The sequence below is a fragment of the Anolis sagrei genome, chromosome 2 (genome assembly GCF_037176765.1).
Source record: "Anolis sagrei isolate rAnoSag1 chromosome 2, rAnoSag1.mat, whole genome shotgun sequence".
In the NCBI taxonomy this organism is placed as follows: Eukaryota; Metazoa; Chordata; class Lepidosauria; order Squamata; family Dactyloidae; genus Anolis; species Anolis sagrei.
The window spans coordinates 19,019,393-19,043,275 of record NC_090022.1 but is presented as its reverse complement, the minus strand read 5'-3'; the positions used below and the strand labels follow the sequence as shown (position 1 = coordinate 19,043,275).

Sequence of the window (23,883 nt, the reverse complement as noted above, 5' to 3'; positions counted from 1 at the left end):
GTTGCCCCTTCTTTCTCCCTTTTTTAAGCCCGTCCTTTGACTTGAGGGAGGCTTTTCCCTGCTTTGAGGGCCTGGGCTTCTTCGCGGGCCCCGGTTGGGAGTCATTCTCGTCTGCCCGATCGTTCTCAGAGTCCCGCGGCCGCGGGGACAGTTGGGAGGGAACGAGGCCGGAGTCTTGGGTCTCAGAGAGGGCCTCAGAGGCCGGGCGCTTCTCCGCCCTGGTGGAGACAGGGGCTAAGGCCCTTTCATAAAGCAGGGCCTTAAGTCTGGACTCTCGATCTTTCCGAGCCCTGGGAGTGAACGCCAAACAGACCGGGCAGGATTGGGGCCGGTGGGATTCCCCTAGGCATAATAAGCACATGGCGTGTCCGTCCGAGTCGGGCACCTTGCCGCCACAGGAGGTGCATTTCTTAAAGAAGGAGGTACTCATTTTAAAGATCTGGCCTGATGGAAGCGACGAAATCGTAGTCAAAGAACGTTCCGTGGTCGAGGGGTGTAGAGTAGCACAGGTCGATAAGCTTTCCGAGGTCTAAACTAAGAATCTGTCCGCTAGAGTAAGCACTCGCTAGAGAGGTTCCAAACGCTGCTGATGGCGGAAAAGGAACTGAGCAGGAGTTTCCCGCCTGCGGCATTTATAGTATGGGGAGTTTGGGCGGGGCGTCCGCCAATTAAAAGTTTCTATTTGAAAATTCTAGAAGGTTCCGAACAGCTGCGCATGCGCAGAACAAAACCCATTATGTGCGTTTTTCACAGACTACACGAAGGGGAAATACACATACATATATATGTATAAATATTAGGAGCTACCGGTGGCACAGCAGGTTAAACAGCTGAGCTGCTGAATGTGCTGACCAAAAGGTTGGCGGTCTGAATCCAGAGAGCGGGTGAGCTCCCACTGTTAGGCCCAGCTTCTGCCAACCTAGCAGTTTGAAAACATGCAAATGTGAGTAGCAATTCGAAAACATGCAAATAGGTACCACTTCGCGGGAAGGTAACGGTGCACCATACAGTCATGCTGGCCACATGGCCTTGGAGGTGTCTATGGACAATGCCAGCTCTTTGGCTTAGAAATGGAGATGAGCACCAACCCCCAGAGTTAGACACAACTAGATTTAATGTCAAGGGGAAACCTTTACCTTTTTTTATATGTAGAAATTGAATGAAGTTACTATCCCTTAAAGTTGTTCAGGTGGCCAAATATGCAGCGATTCTAATACCTCACATATCTGCTTGTTCATGCCAATGTGTTAAGGGAACAATTAACCAGGATTTCCCTTTAATTTTGCGTAATTCTACAGGTTTCTGAATCTAAGATCTTCAGCTACACTATTTCAGCCTGAAGATTTTTCTGTTTGTCCAGGATTATAGAAACAAATACAATGAACATGTTTCTAAGAATGACACAACGCTTTTAGTAAGACATCCCTGAGGATACTTAGGCCAGTCTATTCTGGTCTGATCTGCAATCAGAAGTGGGTTTAGCTTTGATTCTCCCAGCTCAGAACAGGGTTGGTGCAGAAACAGAGGAGGATGAGATGAGAGTGACACTTACAAAGCTCTCGCGGATGTAGTCCTCCAAGCCGTTGATCAAATTGTAAGTGGCCATCTGGAAGAGTCAAAAGAGAAAAGTACCTGTTATCAGCTGCAAGGGGAGTGGAAGCAGGAAAGCGGTGGAGGTGGGGGAGGGGGAGAGGGTCTTCCCACCTGGATGTTGCGGTCGGTGGGCTCTTGACCATGCAGATACTCCTCCCGGAAGAACCGGTTGAGCTGGGGCTGGATCCGCTTCAGGGGCTGGAACTGCCCATGTAGCAGCATCACCATGTCAACCATGGAGAAGTTCTGACAGATCAGGGAAAGCAGGTCTCCAAAGAAGCCTGGAAAGACAGGCACAGAAATAAAAACAAGTGCCCTCCCAATCCATCATTTTTGTTGGGTTTCATCCCTGTGTCATCAAGATTTCAGACTTCAATGAGTAACAAGACTAGAGATAGGATTCGGCTGAGGGATCCCCCCCCCCCCATTCCTTTGCATAAAGAAGGCAGCCTATCACAAGACAAGTGTGTTCCTTACCCAAGGCCCCCTCTGTGCCCGGCTCAAAGATGTTACTGGTCCCACTCAGGCGCTGGATGAAGTCAGCGATGCTCTCGGTGCTGCACTGCTGGGCACTGAGTGAGCCCATCATGGATGACAGCACCCCTTGGACGACGCTGGTGAAAAACTCAGGGGGTGGGGCGTCAGCTGAGGAGGCCCCTCCGCGAAGCCCACTGCCTCCCACACTTCCAGAAGGGGCATCAGTCCCACTTTGGGGAGTGGAGGGGGGAGGCGGTGTGGGTGGAGTGGCCTCTGGTTGAGGAGGAGGAGGGGGAGGAGGGGGACTCTGTTCAGGAGGGTGTGGGGGAGCTGCTCCCATCTGTGTGGCCTAGAGAGAGAAAAGGAAGCGGTCAGGAACAGGGCTGAAGGGAGGTGGAAAAGGCTACACAGGCTTTCAAGAGGGCCTGGACCTTATTTATTTGATTATTTATTTATTTATTGCACTTCTACCCCACCCTTCTCAACCCCCGAGGGGGGACTCAGGGCGGCTTACAAAAGGCACAATTCAATGCCAGCACAACAATAAGATAAAAATAAAACATATATAAGCAGTAATTAAAACAATTAAAACATTCCATTATACATCATAATCCATAAAATCGGTCTAGTGCTCAACGATTTCAGCTCAGAGTCCGTAAATTCAGTTCCACATTGTCAAATCCATCAATTCTAGTCGTCGCTTGTCCTTTGTCTATCTGCCAGATTACCTAAAAGCCTGGTCCCAGATCCATGTTTTTAATTTCCTTCTAAAGGAAAGGAGGGATGTCGATGTCCTAATTTCCCCGGGGAGTGAATTCCACAGGTGAGGGGCCACTACCGAGAAGGCCCTGCTCCTCGTCCCCACCAACCTCACTTGTGATAGAGGTGGAGCCGAGAGCAGGGCCCCCGCAGAAGATCTTAAACTCCGAAGCGGGACGTAGAAGGAGATGCGTTCGGATAGATTCGCTGGGCCGGAACCGTATAGGGTTTTGTAGGTCAAAACCAGCACTTTGAATTGTGCTCGGAACTGGATCGGCAGCCAGTGGAGCTGTCATAGCAGAGAGGTGGTATGCTCCCTGTATGACATCCAGTGAGTAATCTGGCTGCTGCCCGCTGGACTAATTGAAGTTTCCGAACAGTCTTCAAAGGCAACCCCACGTAGAGTGCATTGCAGTAATCTATTTGGGATGTAACAAGAGTGTGGACCACTGTGGCCAGATCAGACTTCCCAAGGTACGGGCGCAACTGGCGCACAAGTTTTAATTGTGCAAAAGCTCTCCCGGCCACTGCCGAGACCTGGGGTTCCAGGCTTGCCAGGATGGGTAGGAAAGAATGTGCACTGGAGTTTATTTGTTGGGGTAAATTTCCCAAAAAAGAAAAAAAAACATGCAAAAATGTAAAGCAGCAACAACAGCAACAGCAGCAGTTCAGCAGATCAGAAGTTTTTAGTGCCAGCAGTAGAGCAATTGCTCGTCAGCAATAAAGGGGCAGAGCAAAGCATAAAAAATTTCCAGACATTAAACAATCAGGGCCAGCTAACACCTCCCAACAAAGGATTCTCCCAGGCAGGAATTAGCCAAGCTTTGAAGCTGCAAGGCTTTGAAATGCTAATCAATTGTCCAAGACTGTTGCCATCATGCCATCATGGAGGAGCTGCAGAATGTTTTTTTAAGCCATTGCTCAATACTATGAAATCCAGGGAGTATTAAAATATGAGGACATTTCTACAAGGGAGAAATATCATTAATGTTAGTAATCTTTGAGACCATTTTATTTAAATGGGCAAAGCAGAATATATCTATACAAAAGATTCCCCCAGGCGGGAATCAGCCAGGACTTGAAGCTGCAAGGCTTTGCAATGCTAATCAAGGTGATTAATTGCAACATTCACACTTGCCTCCAACAGACGAAGAGTTTTTTTCTCCCACCTGGACATTATTGCACAGATACATAAACCTCCCTTGTCTAGTTTCCAACAGACCTCACAACCTCTGAGAGTGCCTGCTATAGATGTGGATGAAACATCAGGAGAAAATGCTTCTGGAACAAGGCCAGACAGCCCAAAAAACTCACAGCAACCCAATTATAAAACACGTTATTCAAAGAAGTACATAACTACATAGGAAAGCTAACAGGACCTAACTATCTAACTCACAGCAGACATCTTCTCTCCACGTTCACAGGAGAAGAACAAAATAGAGGACTCAGGGGGATGTGTGTGCTCAGAAAAAGGGGTCTCTCCCCAAAGAGCATCAATAGAACAAGAAAGGTGATTGGAGGAGAGAGAAGACTGGCAGACAGAGGCTAATGGGCAAACGGCTTTTCTCTGTCAACTAACTCATTTGCCTACAAATTCCAACATCACTCAATTTAAATTCACATATGCTCATGGGGAGAAACCCCCAAACTTCCCTGTGGCAAACTGTCTAGGTAAGATGCTATGGAAGGATTTTTTAGGTACCCACCTGAAGGAAATCTGTCATGCCTTGCAGGAAAGCAGGCACCCCTGGCATGGCCACAGTAATGGTTGGGGAGCCCACGCCAGCCACCCCAGCCACGGTGGAGCCTGTGGCACCAAAGAAATTCCCCAGCAGCTGGGATAACTGAGACAACTGGAGTTCGGCGCCTGCTGAAGGAGGCTGGCCAGACGGGATGGGCCCTCCTGGGGCACCGGCGGAGCTGCCTCCAGCTGCAGTGGTGGCGGTGTTGGTTGTACCAGCGCTGGCCGAGGCAGTTGGAGGGGAGGCAGAATTGCTGGTACTAAAGGTAGCTTGTGTGTTGACGGAAGGAGGAGCCGACGAGGGTGTTCCACTGCCCTGCGCTGGAAAGGAAACATGGAAATGACCGCAGGGTCTAGAATCAGGGGAAAGAGACTATGCCCATTCTGTCACTCATCACTTAAAATTGTCCCACTTCAGATTCAGAGGTAGCTGTGACCAGCAGTGCTGCAGAATTTGAAGAGGCACGAATGGACGGTGAAAGAGAGAAACGTGCCAAGAGGAAGGCATGTCAAGCCAACCCCGACCGAGACCGCCTTCCACCTGGAAACCAATGCTCTCACTGCGGAAGAAGATGCAGATCAAGAATAGGGCTCCACAGCCACCTACGGACCCACAAGAATACTAATCCTGGAAGACTATCCTACTCGGCCAACGAGGGGTCACCTAAGTAAGTAAATAAGTACTTCAGATTGCCAAACACAAGGAATCTCTGGTAGCTCATTTTCCTTTTGAGTCTAAAGCTACAGCAACCCTTTGCTTTTACGACGGTTCCTTCCAACTAGCCAAGTATTAAGTAACCCAAGCTGCTTTAAATGTCACTTTAGCATTAATGCGTCTTAACTTTCTGTCAGCTTGGGGGATGCTGAACTGTTTTCCTGTTTGAACAAGGAACCCCACAGAATCAATGTTCACTCTATTGCTTTCACAAAATGGTAACAATTTTTAACTGGTCTTGCGTCCATCTCCACCCAGGCACTAATTTGATTTTCCCTCAACAAACTCCATATTTAAAATTGGAAGGATAACTGATTGTTCCTGAAGATGCCATTCATGGAAGATTTCTGAGGAGAATAGATGACAGCTTTTTGAGTACAGTTTTCTTTGCTCGCTGCAGTAAATCATAGAATCAAAGAGTTGGAAGAGACCTCATGGGCCATCCACTCCAACCCCTGCCAAGAAGCAGGAATATTGCATTCAAATCACCCCTGACAGATGGCCATCCAGCCCCTGTTTAAAAGCTTCCAAAGAAGGAGCCTCCACCATACTCCGGGGCAGAAAGTTCCACTGCTGAACGGCTCTCACAGTCAGGAAGTTCCTCCTCATGTTCAGATGGAATCTCCTCTCTTGTAGTTTGAAGCCATTGTTACGCGTCCTAATCTCCAAGAAGGCAGAAAACAAGCTTGCTCCCTCCTCCCTGTGGCTTCCTCTCACATATTTATACATGGCTATCATATCTCCTCTCAGCCTTCTCTTCTTCAGGCTAAACATGCCCAGCTCCTTAAGCCACTCCTCATAGGGCTTGTTCTCCAGACCCTTGATCATTTTAGTCGCTCTCCTCTGGACACATTCCAGCTTGTCAATATCTCTCTTGAATTGTGGTGCCCAGAATTGGACACAATATTCCAGATGTGGTCTAACCAAAGCAGAATAGAGGGGTAGCATGACTTCCCTAGATCTAGACACTATGCTCCTATTAATGCAGGCCAAAATCCCATTGGCTTCTTTTGCCGCCACATCACATTGTTGGCTCATGTTTAACTTGTTGTCCACGAGGACTCCAAGATCTTTTTCACACGTACTGCTCTCGAGCCAGGCATCATCGTCCCCCATTCTGTATCTTTGCATTTCGTTTTTCCTGCCAAAGTGGAGTATCTTGCATTTGTCACTGTTAAACTTCATTTTGTTAGTTTTGGCCCATCTCTCTAATCTGTCAAGATCGTTTTGAATCCTGCTCCTGTCCTCTGGACTATTGGCTATCCCTCCCAATTTGGTGTCGTCTGCAAACTTGATGATCATGCCTTCTAACCTTTCATCTAAGTCATTAATATGAAGTGAGGAGCAAGACACACACACACACCCTCACAGACAAGGCAGGACACTGTGATGCTTCCACTGTATATTATATTTTTCTTTGCTGCCACCAAATATTTAATAAGATTTCTTTTGCTGGCACCTTCTACTGTTTCACAGGCCACCTCCTTGCCAGAATGTTTAAGACACACAAACTCTTCAGTTGAGCTGAAACAAGAATATGTAGTTTGTTTTGTTCTTGAGCAGTAAAGATGCGCAGTGGTTTCAATAACCTATCAGGCTTTACTTCTTACAGAGAATGGTCTTTTAACTTGAGTTTCTTAAAAGCAATGTTCCACACACAGGAATACAAACAGGTTATTCTGAACTTTTTGAATCCTCTTTCCACACCAGCACTCTAATTCTATAGAGGCCTAAACATATCTCTTACTCCTTCTCTTGGCTGGCTTTAACTATTTTCCTCAAAATACCTTTTAACAAACAGTTCCCAAAACTCTTCCTTCCTTCCGCTTCAAAACTTCTAACCTTTCAAAACCCAAATTCCAAACTGATAATTATGGTTGCCTTAGCTTCTTCTCCCCCCCCCCCCCCCCTCTCTGGCTCAGCCTATCTTCCAAGGCATTAATTAGTTATTGGTTAACTAATTATTGGTTTAGAAAATTGACTTGAAATGGCTTGTCCAAATTGGGATCTCACTGAGACCAACTGAACACATCGTGCTTCCAAGATTCCCTGGTGGTCTACCATCTAAAATGGCTTCCTTTCCTCAGGCAAAGGGACAGACAAAATGACTGACACAAATCAGGAAGGGTTTCCTTAAACTCCACCCTCATAAAACTAATTTTAAAATGGCTACTCTCAAGATGTGGATGAGTCAGGCTAACAAAAGGAACTGGAACTTATGCAGTTTCAGCACAACCACTTTGAGCAGCGCTGGCATAGGAGGAGTAAACTTGCTTTTTGCTCTTCCAGAAACTAGAATGTGAACCAATGAGTTGAAATGGCAGAAAACAATGTGTTTGACAGTACAGAGCTGCTCAGCAATGCAATAAGCTACCTTGGAGCATGGTGGACTCTCCTCCTTTGGAGATTTTTAAACAGATGGGCATTTCTCAGGACTTTTCTTGTGCACTCCTACATGGCAGGAATTGGGACTAGATTACTTTTGCAGCCCTTTCCAGCGCAATGATTCTGAGTTCTGGCATAGAGATGACCCAATTGTTCCCGAGGATCATCTCAACCTCACATTTTGTGACTCTTCCTTCTCTGGTTTTACAACCTACCCACAATGACCGGCTGCATGAGGAGTTGTCCCACCAGGCCACTGATCATCTGGGCCAATGAAGCGTTTCCGCCTATGCTGGGACCCTGGAAGGGGAAAAGACAGATTCAGAAGAAAGAAGACCCCTAACTAGGAAAAGAGCCCCTTCTTCATCCAGCTGCTCTCCTTCTTACCCCTTGTCCTGGTGCCTGGGGTGACCCCGGGTGAGTGGGACGCACGGAAGGTGCTGAGGGTCTGGCAATCATGACACGCGTGGGTGCTGACTGGAAGCTCGGGACTTGCTGACCTAAGAAACAGGCAGAGCAGAAGTCCAACACAGCATATTTCATCGCATAATAGTCACCACCACATAATAGTTGAACCCCATTTTTTTGAGATTTATTTTGTTCTTGAACAGTAAATATTTGCAATGGTTTCAATAATGTGACAGGCTTTACTTCTCACAGAGAATGGTCTCACAGAGAATGGTCAACCCGCCTCGAGTTCCCTCCGGGGTGAGAGGGGCAGTATACAAATATAGTAAATAAATAAAAATAAATAAATTCCTTGCATAATAGTCACAGAGCTGCCGTGTGGGGCTGATTCCCCCTTCCTTCCTTCCTTCCCAAAGGGAAGTCAGGTTTTGTTTTTTTAAAAAAAAAAAAGAAAAAAGAAAAGAAACAAAACAAATAAGATGGTTGTTTGAAGCTGGATTATCCTATTGGGGATAATGGATCATGACCTGTTAGTATCACTGTTAAGATTGTAACCTAATTGGGGTGGCAGAGTTTATTTGTTAAAAGAGGATTGCTGGACATGTAGATATTTTGTTTCTGTTTGATGCTTTCAGCAGACTATAATGCAAGCAATCTTCTTCTAAAGATAACAAGTTTTGTTTACCTATACCTTCATGTATTTAAAGATACAGGCACATTTCTTGTCAAGGGTTTAAAAACTTCAGTAACGTTTTGTCCAGTTTTACACCAGAAATAGCCTTACAAGTTGCAAATGACAAAAGCCTTCAGAGATCCGATGCTGGAACAACAATACAGTGCCGGTAACTGGAACTCACCCAAAAATAGGTCAGTTGCAGCCATACTGAGCCCCTGACATTGCTGTTAATTTATAGCACTGAACTTCCCAGCACAGCTATCCTTCAAGCGTGGTCTGATTGCTTAGAGTTTTCTCTACTAGCCTAACAACTTCTTCTCCCTTCAATGTTCCAGAAACGTAGCAATTTCTGCTATATCTGCCACCTCTCCTCCTCCTTCTTCCTCCTCACCACTCCACCCCAAATCCTCAAGTGCTGTTTCTTCCACCACGTGTCCTCCTTCTCTGTCAGAATCAGAAGAGCAGTCCACAACATGTTTCGGAGAGTTTGTATCTTGAACTAATAATCTTTGACAGTTTCTTCATAAACAATGTTGCTTTATACAGCTCTCTTTAATAAAGAGTTTACTTTCAAACAAACACACAAGCCTCAACAGTTTCTAACTTCCAAACATAAGCTTCTACACTCTGACAGACTTCTATACTCAAGCTCATTCAAGGCAAAAGACACTTCTCTAAACCAAGGTTCCTTCACTATCATCCTGTTTAAACCTTAAAATTCTAAATTATCACTGAGTCAGTCACATGACTTGCAGCCCCTCCCTGCTTAAGGTATTTAGAGATAAGGAAACTGCAAATCAAATAAGACATATACTTCAGGTTATAAAACAACACATTATAAAACAGATAAACATCATATAGAGGAGGCGTGAGAAGGTTGCTTCCCCCAACACATCCCTCCTCCACCACCTTCTGTCTCAAAGGTAAGGCAGCTTATTTTATTTTAAAAAAAAATAAACTGGAGAATCAAATGCAGATTTTTTTCTTCTTTGCACAGTAGTTGCAATCCTCCCTTTTTCAATCACAAAAAGTGCTAAGAGGTGTGGCTATCATACAAAGAAATACAGTGCTTTGAATCTGGATGCCAAAAGTGAACTAGAAAATGTACCTGCAGCAGCTGAGGCGGCAGCTGCCATGGCTTGCTGTGTTATTTGATGGGCCACAGCCTGCATGAACTCTGGAGGGAGGCTGGGGAGAGGCATGTGAGCAGCACCACCTACAAGACCAAGAGAATCATCAACAAACAGCCAACAAACATGGTGTGAACACACATGTGCGTTTTTTAAATATACAGAAAGATGCTTTATCCAATCGGGAAGGTTACACACAAAAAGGATCCAACTGAAAAAGTGTGCAGAAAGTGTTTGAGGTTTTTGAAAAAAATGTGCATCTATCTAAAAATGCATACCAAGATGCTGTATATATCAATGTATAAACTGGGAGTAATTATGGATTTTGATATGACTGGTTGATAAGTGAAGGGTTATTCCACAAAGAGGGGGTGGCAGAAATGCTCTCTCAGAGGGTCAGTCATCCCTGGCTGCCACTGCCATTTTCCTAACCAAGCAATCAAAGAGGCCAAAACCAACAAACCACAGCAGAGAGAGGGGAGGAGAGCAGTGCTTCTTTTAAGATCTTCTGGAATGCTCTAAGCCAGCATTTCTTAACCTGTGGGTCAGGACCCCGGGGGGGGGGGGTCGCAAGGGGGTGTCAGAGGGGTTGCCAAAGACCATAAAAAACAGTATTTTCTGTTGGTCACGGGGGTTCTGTGTGGAAAGTTTGGCCCAATTCTATCGTTGTTGGGGTGCAGAATGCTCCTTGATTGTAGGTGAACTATAAATCCCAGCAACTGAAACTCCCAAATGTCAAGGACTATTTCCCCAAACTACACCAGTGTCCACATTTGGGCATACTGAGGATTCGTGCCAAGTTTGGTCCAGATCCATCATTGTTGGAGCCCACAGTGCTCTCTGGGTTTGTGTGAACTACAACTCCAAAACTCAAGGTTAATGCCCACCAGCCCTTCCAGTATTTTCTGTTAGTCATGGGAGTTCTGTGTGCTATGTTAGCTTCAATTCCATCATTGGTAGAATCCAGAAAGTTCTTATATTGTAGATGAACTATAAATCGCAACAACTACAACTCCCAAATGACAAAATCAATCCCCCCTTTCCAAACCCACCAGTATTCAAATTTTGACATAATGGGTATTTGTGCCAAATTTGGTCCAGTAAATGATAATACATTCTGCATATCAGATATTTACATTACAATTCATAACTGTCGCAAAATTACAGTTATGAAGTAGCAACGAAAATAATTTATATGGTTGGGGGTCACCACAACATGAGGAACTGTATTAAGGGGTCGTGGCATTAGGAAGGTTGAGAACCACTGCTCTAAGCTCTCACCTTTTGGCACTCCTATACTCAAGAGACAAAGTACCTTTTTTGTAAAGGTTAAGGTACTCATACTGACCTGTGTGAGTAAGTCAAACCAAAAATAGATAAGGTTTGCACTTATACATGAGTATATAGTGTAGGTATGCAATCCAATGCAGAATCAGATTTGCCCATCCCTTCTAGTAGTCTATCCAGAACACCCACACACTTTGCTCAGTCCTTACCCATTCCTGGAGTATGCCCAATTGGCCCAGGAGTTCCTGCAGATGGTGCTCCACCAGATCCGCTCCCTCCCATTGGGGAGCTAGAATCTAAGGAAGTGGGGAAAAAGACAACTTCCAATAAAGAAGCGCAACAACTCAGAGGCAAGGTTCTGCATGCAGAATATCACAATTTAAATCTCCAATCCCTTCAGGTGTGGCACAGAAAAATGATCAACTGGCATGGAGAAATACTGGCAAATTCTGAGCAACAGAAGCCAACTGTCAGACCAGGTATATGAGAGTGTCTACCATCCCCAAAGCCACACGGAACCCAAGGCAATCCTATAGCCAAAAGCAAGCGCTGGAGCAAAGAGAACAAAGACCAGAGGCTTCAGGCAACAGATTATGAGTTCCAGGAAGTTGTCTAACTGCCTATGGCATCAAAGATGCTGAAGAGAGTCCCTCCCACACCCAGCAAGTTCTCATCCCAACTTAATGCTAATCACTGATACACCTCACACACTCAAAGAGCTGCTGTGAGATTTCCAGGCTGCATGGCCATGTTCCAGAAGCCTTCTCTCCTGACATTTTGCCCACATCTATGGCAGGCATCCTCAGAGGTTGTGAGGTCTGTTGGAAACTAGGCGAGTGAGGTGAGAGGAGTCTACTGTATACTATGCAGTTGTGGACAAGTCTATATAGGGACCACCAAATGCAGCATTGCCCAAACATGAATCAAGAAACATGAAAGGCAACGCATACTCCTTCAACCTGAGAAGTCAGCCATAGAAAAGCACTTGATGATCCACCCTGGACACAGCTTATTATTTGAGAACACAGAAATACTGGACCACTTTAACAACTACCATGTCAGACTACACAGAGAAGACATTGAAATCCACAAGCATGTGGACAATTTCAACAGAAAGGAGGAAACCATGAAAATGAACAAAATCTGGCTACTAGTATTAAAAAAAATCTCTAAAATCAGGGCAGTAAATAAAGAGCAACACTCAATAAACAAGGGAATTTGAGACAGGAATCAATCAGAGCCAGCTAACATCTCCTAACAAAGAATCCTCCAGGCAGCAATCAGCCAAGCTTTGAAGATACAAGGCCATTAAATATGAATCAAGGTGGCCAACTGCGACATTCACACTTGCCTCAAGTTGCGACATTCACACTTGCCTCAGGGGTTGAGAAGGGCGGGGTAAAAGTACCCGAAATAAATAAATAAATAAAGTCTCCCACCCTGCATATTCCACAGATATATAAACCTCACTTGCTTAGTTTCCAAAAGACCTCACAACCTTTGAGGATGCCTGCCATATGCAGATGTGGGCAAAACGTTAGGAGAGAATGCTTCAGGAACATGGCCATGTAGCCCGGAAGACTCACAACCACCTAGTGATTCTGGCCATGAAAGCCCTTGACGACACAGCACTCAAAGACTTTCACACATGCTTTCATCTGAAACTATTTCAGTCTTTACAACAATAAACCCACACCACAGCTCAGTTTTCATATCCACACATTTTGCACATGCTGCAGGATCTGAAGAAAAGCTCACCTAAGATCATCTTTGCAGATGAAATTCCTATGCCACACCGTGAAGAAACCCTCATCAAGCCTTCTTTGACCTAGAATATCCTCCCAAGCCTCAAAGCATTTTCTTCTATTACTACCCAATTCCCCCAGCATGGGTGCCAGCATTTCTCCCCGACACATCACCCGTTTTAAAGTCCCATATTTAGTGCCCTCTCCCAAACAGAATGCATAATGTCTCCTTACCCTGTATATTCATATGCATCATAACTACGGGTTCCACAGTCTGGTGCGAGATACGGATCACCCGGGGGTGGCCTGTCTGGGAGGCTTGTGTCTGAGTAGGGGTGGCCCCAGGGGAAGAGGCCGCAGGGGGAGACCCCTCAGTCGGACGGCCAGCATCTGGAGGAGTGGAAGTGCCCGGCTGAGCAGGAGGAGAGGTCTGGGATGCCGTGGACCCTTCTGAGCTAGGTGGAGCACCTCGAGAGCCATTGCCTGTCATGGTGACTGTTGTGCCAACATTAATCTGCATTGAGAGGAAGTTGTACGGCAGGTGAGACATGGCAGGACTCCTCTACTATTCTTCCTCACTGAATCAGAACATTGCAGGCTGGGAACTTGCAACCAGTGCCTGAACCTGGTTTCTGCTTAAGGGGGTGTAAAAACCACTTGCCCCATGCCACGTACCTGGATAGGGATGGCAGCCTGCTGGAGCACCATAGGGGCTGTGTAATGGGACATGGGCCGTACCACATGGAGGTGGCGGGGGGCATTGCAGGAGAGGTTGCAGCGCAGGTCAGAGAGCGTCACAAAGGTATTACCCAGCAAGCGCAGTGACTCCCCCACCAGGTTGATAATTCGCTGGTCTTCTTCACGGCCTTCAGTCTGGAAGAAGGGAAGGCAGGACGAGAAATGGAATAAATTGACACAGATGGGTATTACCTACCAAAATGACTTCAACCCCACCAAACCCAATCATTCAACTCATTCTGGAATGAATCTCACAGCCGATGGTGCTAAAATGAGGAAGTTTAAAAGTTTTAGGCAGATGATGATAACCTGGTTATTAACAACCCATCAATTAATTCCAACCCAACAGCTACACCGGGATGCGCATCTACGGGCCCTTCCAGACAGGCCCTATATCCCAGGATCTGATCCTAGGTTTTCTGCTTTAAGTCGGATTAGATGAGACCACCTGCCAGATAATCTGGGATAAACAGAAAACCTGGGATCAGCTCCTGGGATATAGGGCCTGTCTGGAAGAGCCCTACATCTCCTTAGACAGGATTCAATTATCACTCTAACTTTTACAGCTGGCTGGAGCTGATGGGATCTACCAGTCCCAAACACCTGGAGAGCCAATATTATTTATTTGGTTATTTATTTGTTTATTTATGATTTCTAACAAGCCTGGGATTGGATTCTCTCACAGCATGGTCCATCAAAGCAGGCAGATTCCTCAACTTCTTTGCAAACACACTCATGGGTAAAAAACAAAATGGCTTGATCACTGTAATCGTTGGGGAAGGGAATGCCAGACTAGACCCAAAAGTGGGAAACCCTAGACATTTTTCCATCAGCAAGCACAATCTAATGCCACATCCCCTTACATTGTTGTTATAGTCGGCCGAGCCTGCAGTCCCCAGGATCTCTTCATATCTCTGCAGGAAGGGCTGGAGCCGGTTCTCAACCCCTCGGAGCTCTCCCAGTACTTCCACATACTCACTTGGTGAAGGATGGCTATAGGAGAAGACAAGAGAGAAAGATGAAGAGGTGACATTTAGCCCTCCTTTTCATCCCAGTGCCCAGGACAGGAAGTACATTTACTACTACCTCTCCACTTTCTGTTAAAGACATGGAAACACTGCTTTTGAATGAAATTCTCAGCACCCCAAATCCAAAGCACCCCCAAGAGATGGCCATCCAGCCTCTGTTTAAAAGTCTCCGCAGAAGGAACCTCCACTACAGAGACTTCCACTGCTGAACAGCTCTCACAGTTAGGAAGTGTTCAGGTGGAATCTCCTTTCCTGTAGTTTGAAGCCATTGCTCCGAGTCCTAGTCTCCAGGGCAGCAGAAAATCAAGCTTGCTCCCTCCTCCCTATGACTTCCCCTCACATATTTATACATGGTCCTCATGATGTTTCCTCTCAGTCTTCTCTTTAAGCTGCTTCTCATAGGGCTTGTTCACCAGACCCTTGATCATTTTAGGAACTAGACTCCTATTTATGCAGGCCAAAATCCCATGTCACCTACCATCCCCTTCATGAAAACTTCCCCAAATAAAATCAAGCATTACTGGGAATTGGTTTATGTCTGAGCTTGAAAATACAAGCATCACATGAAACATGGATAAGTCTGAGCTTATGTGTCCATCTGAGCCACCGGCTATGCAGACTGGAGTATTTGTCTCAACTAGCACCTATTTCGCAATTGCCCTTCTGTGATCCCAGCACTACATGGCTTGTCCACAAAGAGCTATTGTCACCTTGAACAAGGAAGACAACAGCCACCAAGGAAATCACTTTCAACTCGAGTCTCTTTCCCTAGTAAAAGTACCCTCTCCTTACTTAGGTGTAGCAGCATCAGGCGCAGGGGGCGGCTCAGTTCCAGATGGAGGTGTTTCCTCTGCTGCCGTGGGCTCACTGGAAGGCTCGGATTCAGCCCCTTCCATTGGCTCCTGTTCAGTGGGGCTAGCAGACGGCATCTCTTCAGATCCTGAGGGGGCCTGGCCATTGGTGCGACCCTGAAGAAGAAGAGAGACACCAAACTTTCACAGAATATTTCTGATCCACTTGCATCCTCCAGAGTTGGAAAAGTTACCACATTCAGATGTAGCACAGAAACTCTGGCCATGGAGGGGAGTTCCAGAGATGTGACTTAAAACTGAGTTTTTCAAGCTCTATTTTACAACTATGCCCAACAACATGAGATCAGTGTTACACTCACCTCCAGTCGGTTGAGGATGCCCTGGACGTCCCTTAACATATGCTGGGCCATCACAAGACGGATGCGGGGCTCGCTCTACAACAGCAGAAGAGGAGATATTGCAGATCAAACCAAGGGCACTATTTTCCTAGCCAGAATCAGAATCCCTCCAGACCCACAGCATCATCAAAGGCAACAGCAAGACTCTCCAAAGCCCACTTCCCATCACCAACCTCCAAGACCTCCTTGAGGATCAAACTGCAACTTTACCCTTCAAGGCTCTACTTTCATTACAGGACTAAACGTAAGAAAACTCTTGCTTTTCATTGATAATATACATCTTATATGGGACGAATGTGTATAAGACCACGAAGGATTAAATGGAAGTCACCAGCTTTTTCCTTTTTTTTTAGTTTTTAGTTTTGTTTTATTCTTTTGGGGTTTTTTTTCTCTTTCCCTCTTTTTCCCACTTTTTCTTCACAATATTGTTCCACCACTTTACATGTACAAACAAAATATTCTCTTCCCCCTCTTTTTTTTCTTACCCTAAATAAAAATATATATTAAAAAAAGAAAACAGGATGTGAGCTATCAGTAATTTGACAGAATCATACACCCCCAAAGCCTATGTTGCATTAATTCTTTCTGCAGGCACACAGAGAGCTCCTTTCTAGAAAAAGATGCCTTCCACCATATACTCCTATATCCTTGGAGCTCTGGGAGCAGGGGGTCTACTTCTTAAACTGTGAGTGCTGACCCTATATGAGGTCCCCCTAGCTCAATGCTGAGGTCACAAAAAATTCAGCAACAATAAATGGTTTCTGAACACCACCCAATTAATAAAGTCTGTTGACAACAATGTGCAATGTTTACAGAGGACTCTGCAGAAGATGCTTCAGCTGTACTTCACAGAAAAGAAAATCAGCATGCTGAGCCAGCGTTGCAAATGCTGATATGTTATCAGGAAACGTTTGATTTTATACCTATTTTATATACTGATATACCCAGGGTGACATAAAATTGTCTGAGGAGAAAAGGGCAGGAAAAGTTGAAGAAGTCCTGCTCTAGAGGGAACCAGCAAAACTCCAGCCCAAAATATACTAACAGGCCCTTTCCTTTTAAGCAACTAACTCCCGGAGTTGCAAATATTGTTTCCCACAAGGAGGCATTCCATGACCCTTCTTAGTTTTGTTTCCTGCATTAACACCAGCGTTTCATACAGAACCGTCATGCAGCATTCTCAGTTGCACTTTATATAGATTTTTGTGCATGTTTACCTTAGAATAGTCTTAAAATGCTATAAACTGTATAGTATTAAGTTCTATATGTAAGTCAGTAAAACAATTTTTAAAAGGACTGCTGCACATACTAAAGCCAAAGTGCTTTTGCACCTACCGAGTGTTGCCATCTTCCTGAGAAAAGTAAGTCGGGGGGAGGGGGGGGAGAGATTTCAAAGGTAAAGGTTTCCCCTGACATTAAGTCTAGTCATGTCCAACTCTGGGCGGTGGTGTTCATCTCCATTTCTACGCTGAAAGGCCAGTGTTGTCCATAGACACCTCCAACGTCATGTAGCTGGCATGACTGCATAGAGCATTGTTACCTTCCTGCCAGATTGATCTACTCACATTTGCATGTTTTAGAACTGCTAGGTTGGCAGGAGCTAGAGCTAAATATGGGAGTTCACCTTGCTCCCGGATTTGAACCGTCAATCTTTTGATCAGCACGTTCAGCAGCTCAGCAGTTTAACCCGCTGTGGGGAAGATTTATTGCTTGTGAAAATATTGGAGAACAGCTTCCAGAACTGTCCAACAAGAATGGCTGAGGATAATAGCAGCAGGGACTCTGCAGTGTATTTGTCCAAAAAAGCAATTTTTCAAGAGCTGTCCAGCAGTTCTTTCATGCATTTAACTTCCACTTATTCAAAGGGGGAAAATCAAAGCTTTACCAAGATATATAGCCCCTCACATTTTTTTTCAATATAGTTAACACATGCTATTTCCACAAACACACATATCATCTTCCCTCTTTAACCCAATCATTTCCAGTCTTTCTACCCCTCTTGTACCTGTATGGGAGCCTGGTCCATATTTATATGAACATCCACAGACGATCCATCGCTCTTTGGAAAGCAGGGGATGAGAAAAGGAAGAGATGGTGGGAAAAAGTTAAAAAGAAATAAAGAATTTGGGAAGTGGGAGATGAAAGAAAAAAAGGGGGGAACCAAAATGGAGCAGAAAGAAAGGCAAAGTAACCCAGGAGATCAAACAGTCAGGAATTCAACTGTCTCTTAGCTATTCTATCATTACATAACACTTAATAAATATTAGGAGTAAACGAAACCAACATCTAGGCTTATATGTATAATTCTCACTTAGTCAAGGTACTCTTTTTAATATTATTTTCACTATATATCTTAAGTATCCATAAAAAAGAGAAAAATGTACTGTCCAGATGATCCAAATTCTGAATAAAATAGTTGGAACCAGTGGAGTCATATAAATGATGCAAATGTGTATTGCAGTAATTGTTTGACCTTGCTAGTTACTGAATGGCAATGAGAAATTTGGGCTATATAACCCCACACAAACATTGCCAATCTCATTCAGTTAACCCTAGGGTTGCTGAGAGTTCAGTAGGCATTGTGTGCACAGATTTTGGTGCAAATAAAATACAATATAAGGCAAAAAACCAGGATTTTTTTTTTAAAAAAACCAAAAACAAATAATAAAGAGAACCTGGGATTCAGTGAAATGTGGGCTAAGATCACATCCTGCCCTTCACTGTCCTTGGCATATATAAGCTCCACTATTCTTATCCAGATTTTGGATTACAGAGAGTTTTTAATTTGACCCCATTGCCCTTTTTCAGACACAATTCCCGAGTCTCTCTAGTTTTAATTTTTTTTAATGTCCAAAAGAAATAATTTTAAAAGCAGATTTTGAGAATTAGGTCTCAATACTGAGGCCACAATCTCCAATTGATAGGTGTCTTCAACTGGGCACAACTGAACTCAATAAGCTTTTCTTCTGAGTGATCCTGAACAGGACTGTGAACATAGAACACACATTTGAGGAGACTGCCATCAGTTTCATGAAAGCCTATCTAATACAGCAGAAGAGGGTAGGCAAGAATGTCTCAGGTGCCTTCATTACGGCTACATCAATATTTTAGAAAGCCGGAGTTTTAGATGGGGTTAGAAGTGCCCATGTTATCAAAGGTGTGTAGGATTTGCTCTAAATAGATGCAGAAGAGAAGGGCACTATGAAACCTCCTTGTGTCATCACAAGGGCCCACAGACTGTCCCCCACCCCCAACACAGGAGGCTGGAAATGCTATTGCTTTGGACCACAATGCCAAGAATTCTTCAGCCAGTAACTAAAACAGTAACATTTCCATGCTCTGTTTCACATGCCCCTCTAAGTACACACCTTCCTAACCATTTAATGCAGTTTCAAAATGGTACTGAAGAAAGTGGTTTTTCTCGGCAGATTATTATTATTATTATTATTATTATTATTATTATTATTATTATTTCTTGCAGCCCAGGAACAAGCCATGAGAAGCAATGCAATTAAGGCCAGGATCGAAAAATCTGATGATGACCCAAAATGCAGACTGTGCAAGGAAGCTGATGAAACCATGGACTATATCCTCAGTTGCTGCAAGAAAATCACACAGACAGACTACAAATAGAGGCACAACTCTACGGTCCAAATGATTCACTGGAACTTATGTCACAAGTACCACCTGCCAGCAGTAAAGAATTGGTGGGATCATAAACCCACAAAGGTCGTGGAAAATGAACATGCAAAAATACTGTGGGACTTTCAAATCCATACTGACAAAGTTTTAGAACACAATATGCCAGACATCACGGTTATGGAAAAGAAAAAAGTCTGGATTATTGATGTCGCCATACCAGGTGACAGTTGCATTGAGGAAAAACAACAGGAAAAACTCAGCCACTATCAAGACCTCAAAATCGAACTGCAAAGGCTCTGGCATAAACCAGTACAGGTGGTCCCAGTGGTCATTGGCACACTGGGTGTCATGCCAAAAGATCTCAGCCAGCATTTGGAAACAATAAACATCAACAAAAATCATGATCTGTCAACTGCAAAAGGCCGCCTGACTTGGATCAATCGAAAATACATCAATGTCCTAGACGCTTGGGAAGTGTTTGACTTGTTATTTTGTGATACGAAATCCAGCATATAGATCTCGTTTGCTGTGACATACTGTCCTTTTGGGTCAGCAAAATAATAATAATAATAATAATAATAATAATAGTAATAACAACAACAACAATAAACAACGTTATTTATATTCCACCCTATCTCCCAAGGGGACTCAGGGCAGATCCCAACAAACAAAAAAGGCAAACATTCAATGCCTCAGTACATCAAGAAATGCAAACATAATAACCCAAAATAAACAATGACATCTATAAATTAAATAAAATGTAACCTATCAAAAATTATACCTAACATAAAACCTAAATATAAAACATCCACATTAATTTACAGAAACTAACGAAGATTCACTAAGATATGTGAGTTGATTATGTGGCCAGTGATGTTAACTTACACAGGAAATTCTGGAACCAGTTTGAAGCCTGGATGACAATTACACAAACCACAGAACAATGATGTGAATTAAGAATTTTCACACATTTTTATGGATGTTTGTGGTCTGGCTGCCTCAGTCTGACAGAAGCTTTGAACTGCATTAAATGGTCAGTGAAGATGCGGCCCAAGTCTACAGAGCAAGAAAACAGGAAACTTCTCCCTTTTCTATGGGGGCTGTCTCTAAAAACAATTCTGGGGAGACACACAACTCCCTCTTCCCGTGCAGTGCAGCACCCTTCTGGCTAAAACTCACTTGTGTGGGTGGCTGAGGATCCATAATGCTTACTGGTAAGTTGAAGGTTCCCACCATGACGTAGCTGTTGGCATTGCGGTCGTGGACAGTGGGGCCTGTCCCCCGGGGGCCGGCACCATTGTGAGGGACGGAAGACGAGCCAGCTCCAGATGGACCCCCTGAGGAAGGTGACTGTGTCTGGGGAGGTGCGCGTTCCACCAAGTGGATGACTTTGCCTCCGACATCTGCCCACAGAAACAGAACATTTGTGTGTGAAGGTTTTTTCATCAAAACAATTTCACTCTCACAACATACTACAAAAAAGAGGTTGCTCAAGAAAAAATGAATTCAAAATCAATCAGCAAGCTTTGTGCCAAAGTAGATATTTTCAGCCTAGCTCTCTGTAAAATCCAAGCCTGTGAGTCCATGGCTGCAATGTTATATTCATTTCCATGGGAATAAGAAGTTACTTTTTGGGATAAATGTTTGAAAATCAGACCCTTCCTCCAGCTAGGATAGTCAGTAGCCATTTGGTTTAGATTCTGAAAACTAATCAGAGAACTCAGATATGGGGTGCAAGGAAGAGGGGAATAATACTTGATTTGAATATGTCCCCATTTTCCTTCCTCCTAAAGCACTGACTAGTAATTCCTTCCATTTCTGAATCAGCTGTCCCCTTTTCTGGTAAACAGCAGCAGTGCAGGGTTTGCAGGTGGGAAGTTTTGGATGGGACACAAGGGCCAGAGAAGGGGGGGGGGTTGTATCTCACTCAGAAAGAGACACACACAAATGTAACACAGAGCTATGCAAGCATACAAACACGGGGCTCCAATTATTGGACTGCACTGAATTTTCATTTAGAAACAATGTAACTCTAGGTTGTTGTAGGTTTTTTGGGCTATTTGGCTATGTTCAATCTAGAAGCATTCTCTCCTAACATTTCACCTGTATCTATGCCAGGCACCCTCAGAGGTTGTTAGTATTTAACACTACTATTTAACTCAAGGACAAGAGAAGAATGTGGCATTTTTCAGAGTACTTCACATCTATAATTTCATCTTCAGCATACCAGCATCCCTTAGATCCTTTCCCAAGTTCACAATATCTCCCTCATCCAAACCCACAGATATCCCACTTACTGTATTCTTTCAATTTCTTATCATCTTGCAGGACTCTTCCTTGGTAGATGAGGCGCTGCTTCTCTGCAGGGATGTTGACTGAACTCGCAATATGTTCCTTGAATTCCTTCACAGTAATCTATAAAACAGAAATAAAGTTAAGAGGTCCAGCCAGAAATCCCTTCCTTCTTCTATCCCCACAAATTCGTTTGTCACTTTTTGGGACTCTCTGTTTCACTGGTCTAAGAAATTATCAGTGACTATCCCATTTTCAAGCATTTCTAGGCACAAAGGCCATTTTTGTACAATGCTTTCCAGAATCCAATAGTCAGTATGGCCCATAAAATTAGACACATGAATGCTCCAAAATACATAATCCAAAATCCCTACTGTGGGAGAGCCTTTATTAAGCCAACTTACAAGGCACAACAGTCTTCATTCAACTTTTAAAACTCCCTAGATTTTTTCATCAGTCAAAGATGGCAAAAAACAGGCAGAAGCTATAGGTGGAACATCAAGTCTACACGTTACTTTGCAGTGGGACAGAAGGCCAATTCCATAAAGCCACAAGAAAAAGCATACATTGCTTGGCTCAAAAATGGCTTTCCATCAGAACATGTGACTAATTTATTTTTCTATGCCAGGGCATCTCTTAACTTCCAAGAACTATTTCTTGAATGATTCTAGACAATGTATTCATTTGCACTTTTTGTCTTTTCCATATCTACTTCTCATTCAAACATTATTACAACTATTTCTCAACTCAGGCGATTCTCAAACAAAAACAAAAATTTCAGTCTTATGGTGTCACAACATTCTCTGTTCTGGTTTTTCACTACATTTATTCAGAAAGGGCCCTTTATCATCTGTCACTACAATTTCAACTGAAGCTGTCTTACCTCTTCTTCAACTGTGAAGGTCCTTGTCTGAGAGTCCAAGGTTTTCACCATCACTTCTAGGTTCTCTGGCTCTGCCATGGTGCCTGATCAAATCCTGCCTTCAATGCCTCTGTGAAAAGGAGTGAACTGGTAAGCTAAATTTGTAAGATTATTCCCAGCAAACTTACAGCTGTGAAAAATCAGGAAAAGTTCCTATTCCCAAACATATCAAAAGACATTGCTAAGCCTGTAAAGCATTTCTATGCACACATATCTATGTGATGAACAACTGGGGTTAAAAGGTTAACGAAGAGCATTTTAAGGAATATACTTAGGAGAGATGACATGGGAAATACAGTTATCATTCAATTTCAAGGCAAGAGGGAGAAAAGAATCATTCTTTTGAATGCTGCATGCCAATTCAATCTCTTCAGACCAATCTTTGAAAAATTATTTTCTCATGAGCTGTGTGTATGATTAGTTCACACCAATGTTAACGATGGGAAAAGCTGCAAGGGGAAGTTATTAATATAAAGATAACGATTTTTTAGGTTGTTGGCAATGACTGCTTTTTATCCTTTCTTTCTACAAAAAATATTAAACCCTCTCCAAAAAACAAATGTTTTCCTTTAAAATGTGTATTTATCAAAATGACCCTAGAATTCTCTTGCCTGCATTTGCTGGCACCAGGAATAACCTGCTAATTGTACATTGTTTCTTCTACCAACCTGAGAATTGTACTGGAAATCCCCCTTTACATCATTGAAAAAGCTATTGACAACTTATTATTGTTGTTGTTGTTGTATTTCTTACCCACCTCTCCCTGTGGCTCGAGGTGGGTTACAACACAATTAGCCTTGCAAGTCTACCACATAAACCAGCCCACCACCCTACAAATGTCCTATGCTAATCATCTGCTCTAAATGAAAGAATAAGTCAAACTCTGTAATGCTGGATCGGTTTTGTTACCTAGAGATAATTTTAACTAACTCCAGATGACCTGGCAGATGCTTGAGTCCAATACAACGTCCTTCCATGGCATAATAAACATACTCCCTGGTGTCAGTTCTAGACAGAATTGGGCCAGAGAAGGGGGGGAGAGATAATCACAATTCTACTCTGAGAAACCTACCACCCATTTTTAAGAAATAACCTTTCCAGTCCTATCACTTTACAACTAATTAATATATGAAAT

General features: G+C 43.8%; 1 protein-coding gene across 6 annotated transcripts in view; it reads right to left on the bottom strand.

Annotated features, from left to right (window-relative positions):
* The window catches only part of BAG6 (BAG cochaperone 6), a 45,232-nt gene that overhangs the window by 15,614 nt on the left and 5,735 nt on the right, over positions 1–23,883 (bottom strand). For 4 of the 6 annotated variants that reach the window (XM_067463306.1, XM_067463305.1, XM_067463307.1 and 1 more), the window contains exons 2-18: positions 22,710–22,818; positions 21,832–21,949; positions 20,714–20,937; positions 17,898–17,951; positions 15,854–15,928; positions 15,475–15,650; positions 14,518–14,647; positions 13,592–13,789; positions 13,151–13,430; positions 11,381–11,467; positions 9,863–9,970; positions 8,058–8,170; positions 7,886–7,970; positions 4,536–4,891; positions 2,071–2,419; positions 1,705–1,874; positions 1,553–1,606 (exon numbers count right to left, since the gene is read on the bottom strand). In XM_067463306.1, coding sequence (XP_067319407.1) covers positions 1,553–1,606; positions 1,705–1,874; positions 2,071–2,419; positions 4,536–4,891; positions 7,886–7,970; positions 8,058–8,170; positions 9,863–9,970; positions 11,381–11,467; positions 13,151–13,430; positions 13,592–13,789; positions 14,518–14,647; positions 15,475–15,650; positions 15,854–15,928; positions 17,898–17,951; positions 20,714–20,937; positions 21,832–21,949; positions 22,710–22,787 — 2,655 coding nt within the window. In that variant the 5' untranslated portion in view covers positions 22,788–22,818. The remainder of the gene's footprint in view (positions 1–1,552; positions 1,607–1,704; positions 1,875–2,070; positions 2,420–4,535; positions 4,892–7,885; positions 7,971–8,057; positions 8,171–9,862; positions 9,971–11,380; positions 11,468–13,150; positions 13,431–13,591; positions 13,790–14,517; positions 14,648–15,474; positions 15,651–15,853; positions 15,929–17,897; positions 17,952–20,713; positions 20,938–21,831; positions 21,950–22,709; positions 22,819–23,883) is intronic. The other 2 variants (XM_067463308.1, XM_067463309.1) reach the window with 2 other exon arrangements.